The 14625-nt window shown below is 39.8% G+C and overlaps 1 protein-coding gene and 1 long non-coding RNA gene across 2 annotated transcripts; one reads left to right on the top strand and one right to left on the bottom strand.

Moving 5' to 3' along the window:
* Positions 1-8448: 8448 nt before the first annotated feature.
* On the top strand, positions 8449-11973 carry LOC122278044 (ribonuclease H2 subunit C). The gene is made up of 4 exons (XM_043088111.1): positions 8449-8784; positions 8874-8966; positions 10741-10922; positions 11744-11973. The coding sequence occupies exons 1-4, from the start codon at positions 8625-8627 to the stop codon at positions 11807-11809; spliced, it is 501 nt and encodes a 166-aa protein (XP_042944045.1). The 5' UTR covers positions 8449-8624; the 3' UTR covers positions 11810-11973.
* Positions 11974-12744: 771 nt separating this feature from the next.
* Positions 12745-14579, bottom strand: LOC122280089. The gene is made up of 2 exons (XR_006229730.1): positions 14200-14579; positions 12745-12952 (listed from the first exon to the last, which is right to left on the bottom strand). It is a non-coding gene; the product is annotated as an uncharacterized LOC122280089 (long non-coding RNA).
* Between the last annotated feature and the right edge of the window lie 46 nt (positions 14580-14625).

The raw sequence follows: 14625 nt of genomic DNA, 5'->3' as shown, positions 1-14625 counted from the left end.
GGAGAGACTTTAAGATAAACCCAATCACCAACTTCAAAAGACAACTCTCTCCTCCGGGTGTCAGCATAGCTTTTCTAGCGACTCTGAGCTGCCGCCATTTTGTCTCTGATGATCCGGACTTGGTTTTGCATTTCTTGAATTATTTCGGGTCCAATTACCCTACTCTCCCCAACTTCATCCTAACACAAGGGCGACCTACACTTTCTCCCATAAAGAGCTTCATAGGGAGCCATCTGGATGGTCGCATGGTAGCTGTTATTGTAGGCAAACTCAATGAGCGGCAAATGATTTTCCCAACTCCCTTGGAATTCCAAGACACATGCTCGCAGCATGTCTTCCAGGGTCTGTATGGTGCGCTCTGACTGGCCGTCTGTCTGCGGGTGATAAGCAGTACTGAACTTCAACTTAGTACCCAAAGCTGCCTGCAAACTCTTCCAGAACTGCGACGTAAACCTCGGGTCTCGATCCGACACTATGCTCTTTGGTACGCCGTGTAGTTGCACTATCTCTTTGACATACAAACGGGTCAACTTACCCAAAGAGTCGGTGTTGTTAACAGGCAGAAAATGAGCACTCTTCGTTAACCGGTCAACAATCACCCAAACAGAATTCTTCCTACTAGGTGTTCTCGGCAAACCCACTACGAAGTCCATCGTGATGTCATCCCACTTCCACTCAGGAATAGGGAGGGGTTGGAGCATACCTGCAGGCCTCTGATACTCGGCCTTTACCTGACGGCACGTGTGGCATTTCTCCACATATAAGGCAACGTCCTTCTTCATTCCATCCCACCAGTAAGTTTTCTTCAAGTCCCGATACATCTTTGTACTGCCGGGATGAACTGAATACGGGGCCGCATGAGCTTCCGCCAAGATCCGTTCTTTGAAATCTGAGTCCTTCGGGACCACTCTGCGATCTCGGAACCGAAGTATTCCATCACTATCCATGCTATAGTGCAACGGCCCTCGAGATTTTCGGACTCTTTTCCTGATGTTCAGCAGCTTCGGATCCTTTCTTTGGAGAGCTTTCAATTCTTCAAAATCTGTTACCCGAATGTCAAGAACTGAAGACAAAATCTCTACTTGCTGCGAACTCTCTATAAGAAGCCTTCTCATCCCATACAGTAACGAATCCATTTCTGACGGTTCGGCTTCATCCTCCAAATGAGACTTCCGGCTCAAAACATCAGCAACTATATTAGCCTTCCCCGGGTGGTACTTGATCTCACACTGATAGTCACTGATTAGCTCCAGCCAACGCCTCTGCCTCATATTCAGATTTTTCTGGGAAAACAAATGCTTCAAACTCTTATGATCGGTAAATACCTCGCAAGCTTCCTCATACAAGAAATGCCGCCAGATCTTGAGTGCAAAAACAATCGCAGCCAATTCTAGATCATGCGTCGGATAATTCTTTTCATGGTCCTTAAGCTGACGAGATGCATAGGCTACAACCCGTCCTTCCTGCATAAGGACACAACCCAAACCGAACTTAGACGCATCACTGAAGACTACGAATGGCTTATGCGGTTCTGGGAGTGCTAACACTGGTGCCGTTGTCAACCTGTTCTTCAATTCCTGGAAGCTTCTCTCACATTTCTCTGACCACACAAATTCTGTATTCTTCCGAGTCAAAGCTGTGAGAGGTCCGGATAGGCGAGCAAAACCCTCTACAAACCTTCGGTAGTAACCGGCGAGTCCGAAGAAACTCCTGATCTCGCGTACTGTAGTTAGGCGTGGCCATGACAAAATGGCTTCTACCTTACTAGGATCAACTGCCACTCCGCCCCAGGAAATTACATGCCCAAGAAATTTAACTTCTTCCAACCAGAACTCACACTTGCTGAGCTTGGCGTATAGCTGGTGTTCTCTCAATCTCTCAAGTACCAGACTAAGATGATACACATGCTCTTCAACATCTCGGGAATAAATCAGTATATCATCAATAAATACTACCACAAAGGAATCCAGGTAAGGTTGAAACACCCTATTCATCAAATCCATGAACGCTGTAGAGGCATTAGCTAACCCAAACGGCATCACCTTAAATTCATAATGCCCATACCTCGACCTGAAAGCAGTTTTAGGCACATCCTGGTCTCTGATTCTCAGCTGGTAGTATCCCGACCTCAGATCAATCTTAGAGAACACGGCTGCTCCTTGAAGTTGGTCAAACAAATCATCAATCCGCGGGAGAGGGTATTTATTTTTGATGGTCACCTTGTTCAATTCCCGATAGTCAATGCACATACGGAGGGTTCCATCTTTCTTCTTAACAAATAAAACTGGTGCACCCCACGGCGACGTACTAGGCTGAATAAATCCCTTCTCTACCAGTTCTTGCAACTGAGTCTTCAACTCTTTCAATTCAGCCGGTGCCATGCGATAAGGAGCTTTATGCACAGGAGCCGCTTCAGGTTCCAAATCTATGACAAACTCCATCTCCCGAACAGGGGGTAGTCCGGGTAAGTCATCCACAAATACATCGGGGAACTCTTCCACAACTGGAATGTCTGCCAAAGACTTCTTCTCAGACGGCGTGGACACCATCTGCACCAAGAATGCATCCGCTCCCCATGCAATCTCTCGTCTTGCCTGAATCGCTGATATAATTATCGGTTTCTCTTTTAACCTACTCCCCACAAATTCCAGACAATCACCATCTGGAAGCTGAAAGCTAATTATCCGACTTCTGCAATTAATACTCGCAGAATATCGGTATAGCCAATCCATTCCGAGGATAATATCAAAACCCAACAGCTTGAACACCACCAAATCAGCATCCAAGAATCTTCCCTCAAAATTTAACGGGCATCCCAAAGCAACCTTGGAACACCACACCATCTCGCCATCGGGTAGCGCCACTACCATAGCCTTCGGCAACGGTTCCGTGACCAGGTTACACACCCGAGCAAACGTGGAAGACACAAACGATCGTGAAGCACCGGAATCAAACAAAGTACAAGCATAAAACTCATACAAACGGACTCTTTCGGAACCAAACACACAACCCATGAAATCCAAAAAACAACGAAGAAACCAAATGCACCAAAAATTAAATCCAACTAAAAATTAAATTAATCCATACCTGTGATTACTCCAGCCTCATGGGTCGCTGGTGCCTCATCATCCACCTCTCCGGGTGTGACAGCATAAACCCGGGCTTGCACTGCTTGTCTCGGGTTGGTTCTTCCACCGTGTCTACCTCCACGGCTTCCTTGAGCTCTAATGGGGCAATCCCGAGCAATATGCCCCACTTGGCCGCACCGATAACACTGGGGTCCGCTACTCGTCCGACACTAGCCCTCATGAGCTCTATTACAAGCTCCACAAACAGGCATACGTCCTCCCATGCGAACACTGAAGGATGCTTGAGATTGGGTTCCGGTCCGCTGAACAAACTTCTGAGGCGAACCCGAGCTGCTTCCTTCACCAGAAAAACTCCGCCTCTTTTGCCCTGAAGGGGAGCCCATACTCAGATTATTTTCCCGCTCTATAAGGGTGGCCACATCCACTAACTCCTGAAAAGTGGATATCCGATGGCTGACCACCATACGGCGTATGTCCTGACGCAGCCCCTCCTGGAAACGATATGCTCGCATCTCCTCAGTGGCGACAAGATGAGGAGCAAACCGCTCAAGTTCTATGAACCTCCGGGCGTACAGCTCCACTGTCGCGCCCCCTTGGACCAGATTGGAGAACTCTCTTGCCTTTTGCTTCCTTACCGATGCGGGAAGGAAGCGGTCATTGAACTCCTTCTTGAAACGCTGCCAAGTCACTGCAGCGAAAGATCCCAATTCAAATTCCAACAGCACCCTCTTGGTATCCCACCAATCAGAAGCAGTGCCTTGCAAGAGGTAGCTGGCGTAAAGTACTTGCTGTGCCTCAGTGCACCCACACACCTCAAAAGTCTTCTCCAGATCTTTGATCCATTTTTCAGCCTGAATTGGATCCTCATTTCCAGTGAAGTGTGGAGTCTGGTGCGCTAGGAAGCGCTCATAGGTGCATCCGGCTTGCACCATGCTGCTGGACCCTCCTGGATACATCCAAGGCCCTCCCTGATATGGCCAGGGACCTCCTGGTTGTGGCCAATACCCTCCTTGTTGCGGACAAGGTTCTCCTGACGGTGGATAAGGTCCTCCTGATGGTGGACAAGGCCCTCCTGATGGTGGCCAAGGACCCCCTTGTGGTGGCCAAGGTCCTTGTGGTGGCCAAGGCCCTGCCTGTTGAGACCTCGCACTCTGTTGCATAAACTCCGTCATCTGCCGAATTGCTTCGGCTATGGAGTCATCTCTGGAGGTATTCTCCTGTGGTTCCTGAGTATTTTTCCTTGGTCTCCCTGGTCTCCCCATATTCCTGTCACAACACTACTCTTGACCCTCCTTTAAGAAAACAAATAAAACCATCAAAACAAAACAGCACTACACAGCAAGAAACGAAAGAAACCAGCATGCCAAAACATAACTAAATAAATAAAAACAAACAAACAAGCTCACACAAATAAAACAAAAAAAAAACAACTATACTTAACATAATTTTCAAAACACAACTTTAAAAACATTCTGGTACTACCTACGGGACATGTGGTTTTACCCAGAGCCAAACCGCTTTGATACCACCTGTGACGCCCCCAAAATCCCCACGCCCGAACACGGAAAAATTGAGACGTCCGGATGGTGACAACCCGGGTCACCATCCCATCGACGGGTGCCGAGTGTGTGCAAGGCAACAGACGTGTACAGAGAAAACACGCAGCGGATAACGAAAGTCATAACTAAGTACCAGAATTTTTCTTAACTTAATACAAGCTGTTTAAAACATACATAGATAAAATATTACAAAACACAAATACAGTTTTAACAAATAAAAAGATAGCATCAGCAACCCGGCGGAGCCGCATCCTCGGGCTCAGCCTCCTCCTCTTCGTCCTCTAACTCTGCACCAAAAGCTACGGAACTACGAATGGTACCGCAGGTAAGTAAAACTCAAACACTACCAGATGAAAACACATAAAACTCAAACAATATGCATGAACCATGCCCAATGCCCAAAGCCCAAAAATACCAGTTTTCCACACACGCCAAAAACCCTTTTGGCCCAAAAACACATCATTTCTGAAAACACGCCAAAAGTCACATTTGGCCGCCAAAAGTCCATTTGGCCCAATATCTCGCCAGAAGTCCATCTGGCCCACGCCAAAAGTCCCATTTGGCCTCACAAACCATTAACCAATTTTAACCGTATGCACCATGACCTCCCCTAGGGGTCATCCGCACACCCTGGCTCCAGTGTCACACCGTAGAGTACCACCACGCATGTGACACCTAACGAGCGATGCCCAGTTCCGCGCCCCGCGCGTGCGTAGCCAAGCATCCTCTAGCCCTCGCCAGCGAAGGGCCACGGAGTCGGTGAGTAGGGCGATGCCCGGTTCCGCGCCCGGCGCGTTCGTAGCCAAGCATCCCCTAGCCCCGCTCTCGTCATCTCTCTCGACAACTCAGGGGACATCACTCAGTTTATTCCGCTCCCGAGTGACCAGAGGAGCTCCACCGAGATAATAACCCATCCCGGCTTGGGCTCGTGATACACACGCACCCGTAAAACCACTCACGCCAATACACAGGCTTTTCACACAATTCCACAAACACTCGTGCATGCACCATGTAATGCCAAAACAATGCATAATAAAATAAACCAAAAATCATGAATCAAATAAACAGGCAACTCCGTCCTCCATCCATCCGACCCCCGAAACTCCTCGGACTCAGTCCGGAATCAACAACCAACAACAGTAAATAATTGAATGAGCAATATGTATTAAAATCTGAAAATAGGGTTTGGAAAATACTTACAGCGCTATATGGCAATTTTAGAAAACAAGCGGCGTTGCAAACGGCGGAAAAACAGCAACGTCACAGTGAAAATTCACTGTGGCCGTGGGTTTGAAAAACCCACTTTTGAACGGGGACAAACTAGGACACGAAATTGATAGGGAATGGTCTAGGGATGGTTGTGAAGCTATTAGAAGTGGTGGTTGGCCGTGGGTGGCGGCGGAATCGCCGGAAAATGACCGGGTTACCCAAAACGGAAAGCTAGCTCGTAGGAGCTGTTCCGGTGGTCGTTGGAGGCCGGAAATGGGTGGGTTAGGACGGCAAGGAGTCGATGATGAAGTGGTGAAGAAATGGTGGCCGGAGGTGGAGCGACGGCGGCGGATCGGAGCAAAATCCGTGCGCCCTTCTTGGAGCTTTTCCGGCCAAACGGCCGGCCGGTTGGGGGTGGGTTTTGGAGGGGTGGTGCACCGGAGGGAGAGGAAGAGAATGGGACCGGTGGGAGGCCGAACGGTGGCCGGACGGCGGCGGTAGGGGCTGGAGAAGGTGACGCCGGCGTGAGGGAGAGGGAGGAGAGAGAGAGAGAGCACGGGGGGGTTCGGACGCGGGGAGAAGAAAGAAAAAAAGAAAAAAAAAAGAAAAAGAAGAAAAAGAAAAAGAGAGGAAAAAGAAAATAAGGGAAAATGAAAAAATGAAAAAGAGAAAAAAGGAAAATGGTGTGAAAAAAAATGAGGTCCAATCCTCACTCTGGGAAAACGAAACAAACCGCCGAAAAAGATTAAAACCACAAAACAACTAAAAGAAATAAAACACAACCTCAAATAAATTAAATTAAATTAAAAACCAATTTTAAAACGCAAATAAATTAAAATAAAATAACTGATATATTAAATAAAATAAAAACAATTATTTCAGCGAAAATACACTTAAAAGCGGGTCATCACAAGAAATGTGAAATTGATGTCAAGCATTACCAACTGCAACATTTAAGAAGATTATGCAGAACATTGGAATACGGAGACTTTAAGACCTATTATCATGCACTTTTCAGGGAAAGTAATGTCTTGAAAACTTGTGTTACTTGTACTCTTTTTGTTTCGCTAAGGTTTTATCCCACTGAGTTTTTCTTTGTAAGGTTTTAATGAGGCAATCCTAAAACAATTAACAGTACACATGAATACTGTACTCTTTTTCCTTTGCCATTGATTTTTTTCCAAAAGATTTTTCTTTGGTCAGGTTTTAACGAGACATATTTTTTAATTATGGTCATCTAAAGGTAAAGTGTTATAAACCAATTTGTATTGTATGATCACATTTAACCATCATAATTGATCAAATCGTAGTCATTAATTAAAATTTTTGTATTCTTATATCTTTATATATATAAAGTGGCTATCTAACGGAATTTTATTGGTTTAACGGTTTTTGTTGTTTTACCGTTAAAATTAACGCCGTTAGTTACATGAATAAATTAAAGTGGCTCTCTCTTCTTAAAAGTTCTTAATTTTTTAATCTCTCTCTCCCCAATCACTTATGAATAAATTCATAATTATTAAAATTCATGCAGCATGCATGATCCTGTAACCTATGCATTGATGATCATTTATTTATGAGGTATATTAGATATCTATATATATATATATTCTATTATATATATCTATATAAATTATATAAATATATATTCTATATTCTATTATATATATATGATCTTTTATATAAATTATAATTTATATATCAATTTATTTATGTGATTTAAAATTTTTATTCATTCCTTATATAAACAAAGAAAAATGTAAAATAATTAAGTTTAAATATATTTACCAACTACATTTACGAATACAATTATCCTAATAAAATATTATTTATTTATCAATTTAAATTCATTATGAAACATTAAAATCAAATAATAATATCTTATAAAAACCTTAGTATTTTATTTCTTTATAAAAATTATGTTACTTTTTAAAAGTAATCGCTTTATTAAATTAAGAAAACGTGCTATCCACGTTCTTTTACTGTTAACAGTTTATCTCCTGTGCTGCACATGTTTGTTTCAAGATTTTTTTTTTTTTTTTTATAAATTCTAAATGCTTTAAAACTGATTTAAGTCTATCTTACTATTTGATGTTAGAATTTATATATTTTTTTTCTAAAAGTATTACATTATTATTCAAAATTTTTTCCTTAATAAAAATAATATTTCTATACACTGGACGAACGTCCCTTGGACGTTGCCCAACTACTAGTATATATAAATATTTCTAAGTTCAGATTACGGAATAATAAGAAAACCTCTCCCTCTCTCTCTTCTTGTCTCGGAGATTTTCTTTCTTTTTCGACAATTTACAACAGTATATGCTTTCGGGTTCGAATTGATTTTTCGGTTTTTATTCTCAACACTAGAGGTTAAAAACCTGATACGATTTTTCAGCTTCTAAAAACGGGCCAGATATCCAGACCGAGCATCCGGTTGGTTATCCATCCGGAACCGGATCAACAGATAAGCGGCCCGCTTTTTTGAAGTCCAAATGCAAGTAATCTTTATAACATGAGAACCGGATCCCCGCCCGGGTTGTAGTGAGGATAACCGGATCCCGCCGGGCTTTGACTCCGGATAAAGTCCGGCCCGAGCTGGAAATATCTGATACGGCCAGGGTGCACTTGTGAGCGTACGGAATATAATTGCGCGGGAAAATTGGAAGAGCAGAAAGGGGGTTAGGGTTTGTTTTATGGGGTCAAGTCAAGTGGCGAGGTGTACTGAAGCGTAGAGGTGTGAGCTGATATCGAGAAAGGAAGCCTGATGATGTCCGAAGGGAGCACAATAGTAAATCTAACGCAAAGGGAAGGCGGAGACGACTCTGAGTTGGAGGATCTGAGCGGTAAGGTCCACCAGCTTCCTTGTGCCATCAGGTACGACGGACCTTGCTCTGTTTCCGACTTTTTCAAGCCCAGATCCACTGGTAAAACATGACCCCAAACGCTCCCTCCCTCTCTCTATTGGCATGCCTTTTTTCTTTTTGCGCTGTACTGGGTGTTCTTGGTGATACAGGGATTGAGGTTGAAGGCTTGAAGGTGGAGGAAGCTTATTTCAGAGGGAGGAAGTTGCAGGGAACAACGATTCCGCTTTCAACAGGGTATTGCGGTATGCTATTCTTTTTCTCTTTTTATTCATTTCTTTATTCGTTTTCATGATTTTCTTGCTTTTTTTTCCTTCTCTCTCCTGGTGTATTTCTTGTATACCCAACGGGGACTTCGATTATGCCAGCTCTTTTTTCTCAACTTGGTCATTAATGAAACTCATCGTATTTATTAAAAAATATATTTCATATATTTGTTATATAAATTTTTCGATGCCTTTAATTTCAATGCGTACATTTTTGGATGGTGATTTTCGCTACAGTGGCTGTTGAAAAAGCTCGGAAATTTACGGTGTGGTAACTTCAAGGTGATGATTGATTGCATGGTTTTCCTCCGGTTACAAGAGAGGATTTTTCAATAAAAATATAGAATGCCGTCCTCTTAAAAAAATGTTTACGGTGTGGGTAATATAATTTGAAGTCGAAATGCGCAAGTCTTTGTAATGCGAAGTGGGTGAGAGGAAACACATACGTGTACACGATGTTTATATTAAACTTCATAACGTGTGGCAGAAGTCTTTTTGATAAGTAAAAGTTGGTCAGAAGTTAAAACAAGCTTATTAGACTTCATACGCATTACTCGCATTACTGATGTTCTTTTTTCTTTCTTTTAATTCGGTTTTGAATTTACGCCCCTATTGTCTAGGTTATGATGGCTCAAGCTCGTGGCATTTATTTGTTAGAGACCCCTTGTGCTCGTCTATGAGTGTGCCGGGATATGCCCTTGAAGTTTTTGCACAGGGAATTGATCAATATATGTAATTGAATCTGTAGCTGATATGAAACATGATTTTGGGTGATGCACTGACTTTGCAGTTAGGATACTTGGGAAACCCATAACTTCCCTTATAGCAAAAGGATCTACAAGAAATAATTGACTCTCATAGACTTTTAAGAAGTTTTGTCTCCAACCCTTCAAATCCATTGCTTACTTGTTAAGGGATTTGTTCATTTGAGCCGATCAAATCTTGGTTGGATCTATACTGGTGAAATATTTTCCATTTACTTGATTCCACCAATATTCTTTTGGCTTACTTTCGGATTTAGCACATATATGGTTGGTATTTACAGTAATATTTCCTGGTGGGATTACTAAAATCCCAACTTAAGTTGTGAGTCTAATGATTAGGGAGTTTAGGATATCATTCACCCATGATTGGTTTTGGTAATGGACCTCTTTATACATCAGTACTGGGGTGAGCTCTTTTTCTTTGCCAAACCAATATGATGGTCCAATACTGGGACATTAATTTTGGGTCATTGGCCTTGATGGTCATTAAATGTGACTAATAGTAGAATATAATACCACAAAACCTTCATCCTTGAGCATATGCATCATGTTCCGCACTGATGGTTATACTGTTGGCAGCCTTTTCCACGCCTATCCACCGCATTAATAGTTTGGACCTTCAATGGAGGTGATCTCAGTTCGTTGACCAGGAACATGGTCACATGGTGACTCTTTTTAGCCCAAATTTATGAATTTGTAGATTTTGGACACGTTTTTTTATTAATTTCAGGCGTAGCATTATAGGATTATTTAATCAGAAAAGGGAAAAGAAATCGTGACCACAGCTAAGTTTCTGTGAAAATTTCTCACTTTACTTTTATAAAATGTGTTTTGCTTGACTAGATTTATATGATTTGTTTAAATGGATTTCTAATTTTTCTGTTTGTTGCTGTTGTTTCTATTATTTTGTTTAATTGCTCCTCCAAGTTATATTTGATCTTAATTTTTCTTTAGAAAGGAGTTCTTCTTTCTAAACTAGTCTTCTTCAGGCTTTGTCCTAGGAAAGAAGAATCTTGCTGAGAAAAAAGCTTCTGACATGTCTGATGGGAACTCAAACCGTTGGGAGGTGAATGCAAAATTTGAAAATGTAACATATTGGAATCATGACAGCCTCCCTTCGAGTAATGATGCTTTATTGCGTTCTCTTCACTGGCTCACTGTTGCAAAAGCAGTAAGTTTCTTTCATCCCTCTTGTAAAGATGGAAAAGCTCTATACCCAGAAAATGCCACGTCATTTGTAGAATTATTTGAGTGATATATATGAACTGAGATATAGAATTCAACACAGAAAACAGATATGAAAATAAAATCTTGAGATACCAAGCCGGAGTAAATATCCATGGAAACAAATACTCTACGTGGGTCAATTTAAAGCGGCATGCTACTTATAAAAGAAAATTGAGTGGCATTTTATTCTCGCTATAACCAGATAAGCTGTGATTAAAATGCTGGGAACTAACATGTTTGCTTGGATTTGTTTGGGTGGTATGTTAACTTTGTACTAGTTACAGGATGATGGAAAGGGCTGAATTTTTAATCTGAAAACCAGGCTTGGAAGTTAAAACATATTGATTATTTGCTGTTAGTATGGGTGAGAATCAGATCAGGGTCTTTCAATTACATTCATGTAAGCCTCTGCGCCTTTGTAATGAGACTACATCACTTAAAAAAAACTTATATTCATGTAAAGATGGGTGTTTGGGAACCATCTTTCATGACAGCTTTCTCATATCTTTGCAACTGGACTGTTCTGGAGTAGTCTGAAAGCAATTGATTAGATTCCTAAATATTCTTAGCTTGTGTGATTTATGTAGATGACTACGCATATATAAGATACAATTTCTATCGAAATCTTCAACCAATTTGTGGCTATTGCCAGTAAGTTCGTTAACATGATTAAAGGGATTCCAGAGGCTCTCCCAGGAACCTTTTTTTTTTTTTGCTGGATACTCTTCCTGCCGCCTTACATGTGGCGTTTGTGCATGACTGCAGCTCCACAAGCCGGTGACAGACGAAGATGTAGTTTCTGCATCCATTGCTCTGCAGAAGATGGACTGATTAATGAACTGCGGGAAGTGTGTTGTCATCTTCAGCCACTGTTGTTTTGCTTATTCTGAAAAATAGCTCTTTCTACTGAAAATAAAGTAGTTAGTCCCCTCTCATTGTTTACATTTGACTTTTCTGAGATCTGAATCCCATTTCTCTAGATTTCTTAAGGTTAATATTTTGTATTGATTTCTATCAATTTCAGCAATTGCTTTCAAATTCAAATTCAATGATAGAAATTTTACCACATTAGATAAAGAAATACACTCATTACCTATCAAGTAATATATTTATTACCCGCTTAAATCTTAAAATTGTTAATTCTTGAAATCATTTAAAATTTATTCATATCTAACACGAAAAGTAATATTGTTTTTAGAAAAAAATCTTGTAACGCGTCTTGAATTAGTATTTCTTTTGTTCATATTTTATTTTTTATTAATTCTTTTCATAATTCTGTATAAGATAGCAGTCGATTATAAAGAATTTAAAATTCAAATCATAGAAAAAATTTAAAATTTAAACTAATTTTTAAGAAATAATACTATCAATTTAATCAATAGGTTATGAAATAATTTTATCCAAATAGTTATTGATTGCACGGAAAACTTTATTGTGAATCAAACGCAGCGTTACGGGCATTTAGTGCCTGTTCATCTGGGAATCCGGATAAACCCAAATCGGATTTCAAATGCGAGCTAGAACTTCATGTTCCTGATTAAATCTGGTTTTATTTATTTTTATTTTTTTTAATAAACTTATATAAAAGCCTAAATATATATATAATATTTTCACATGTAACTTTGTTTTTTTTATAAAAAACAAAAGAATAAATTTGATTGTACACTTTAGAGGTTGAAAAATATCATCAACTCCTATATCAAAGTTCTACTTAATTTGCCTCACAATAAAAAAAAAAAAAAAAAAAAAAAAAAAAAAAAAACACATAAAAAACACATACATTGCTTTAATTTGCCTCAAAGTTCTATTACATTGTTTGAACTAATTTGCTAAGAACAATACAAAATACATACATTGCTTTAATTAAACTCTCCAATACACAACAACAAACATGAACTAATTTATTACATCATTGTAGAAGGACTTTGATTTGCTATTATCATGAAAATAGTCTCATTTTGATTAGCTATCCACCTGCAGCTCATCAAAAGAAAAATAGAAACAAACCATAACTGTTGATATGATTAGCAGAAAGGTTTAAAAAGTTAAAATCACAAAATGTAAAAATGCAAATAGAGATCATTTACTACCACAAAGAAAATTACATTAAAAATATTACAGACTGATATAATTGAACTAATGATTCTATGATCATGTTGAATAATATTAATGGTGAGATTAGACCTCTTTCTATCAGAAATGAATTTTAAAGGGAGCAAATCCAGCTCCTGTAGGCTGCCATTTTTACCTTTTCAAATATACTGCAGATGAGGATCAATGCTTTCCTAATCAAGTATGCTGGTAGAAAAAAGTAAGAGAAGAATCTCTAGAGAAAGAGCAACTATAACATATATTGGATAATATATGTTTTCCAAATACATCATGTAGCAGAAAATTACATGAGTTTAATGATGTAATTTTTTTCTGCTTAAAGATGATACCAATAATGATAATCCATGTAGTTCACGGCATATGCATGTGCCCTCTTTTGGATGTCACATAATTTCATAGCTTCCTATTACCATATTTCCACAAAGTAGCAAACTTCACAGTTTAGGACTCCTAATTTTTGTAAAATTCACACAACGTCTTGGAGAGACAATGGAGCTAAAGAGGCATCATGATATCTGTTTGATGAATTCTTCATGCAAGTGTTCAGTGTTTCAAATGATTTATGTGCATTTACATCATATACAATAACACAATATTCAGCCTCCCTATTATAAAATATCAAAGATCTATAAAGATGATATACTTTATACCCATGTTTAACAAAAAAAAAAAAAAAAAAACCTCAGATAAATCAAAATAACATCATATATTTTATACATGTTTAACAAAATGACAAAAGAAACCTAGATCTACCAAAATAATAAAAAGAAAAATGGTAAACAAATAGCAAAACAAAATGGGAATTTATATGCAAAACAGAAAGGCCATGCAAATCTTATCAACATTAATGTATATTTAGTTTTTCTATCAAAGGTGATGACTACTCCAAATCTAAACAGATCTAAACAAATCTAAATAGTTATATATTTATTTTCCCTTTTATGCACATAGCAACAAACCCAATCTTCAATTGTGTAGAAAAATGTCTATTTCTCCTTTGTTCAACTACGCATATCTAAACCACAAAAATAATCTTCAAAGCATTCTCATCAAAAACCAAAATTAACAAAGAGAGAACAAAACAAACGGAGAGAAGAAAGAAAACATACCTAAACGGATCCCAAGCTCAAGCACTTCCATCAATACCCGAACGGAGAGAAGAAAGAAAGGCAATGGCAGTTAGGGTTTTGCCTGTGTGGGAGCGAGAGAGGGAGAGGGATAGATACGGATGCTAAAATAGAGACAGATGGTCCATGGATGGGAGAGTCAGATGCGAGAGACGAAGTGGCTAGGGAGTTGTTTTAGGGTTATGTGACTTATGTTTTGGCCTTTTTCAATTTATACTAACCCGAGGTAGTACCGAGTGTTAATACGGAATTCAAGTTTCATACTCGGATCCGAACCATATGAAACCGGTTATTAGAATACGGGTACCGGCCTGGGTCAAATCCGGGCTGAAAAATTGTAATCTGAAACTTGATAATTCAGGTTCCGGGGCGGGCAGGATAAAAATCGGCCCGTATGAACAGTCATAT

Source organism: Carya illinoinensis, chromosome 10 (genome assembly GCF_018687715.1).
Source record: "Carya illinoinensis cultivar Pawnee chromosome 10, C.illinoinensisPawnee_v1, whole genome shotgun sequence".
NCBI lineage: Eukaryota > Viridiplantae > Streptophyta > Magnoliopsida > Fagales > Juglandaceae > Carya > Carya illinoinensis.
The sequence above is the reverse complement of the archived record's forward strand: the minus strand, read 5'-3'. Positions and strand labels throughout refer to the sequence as shown.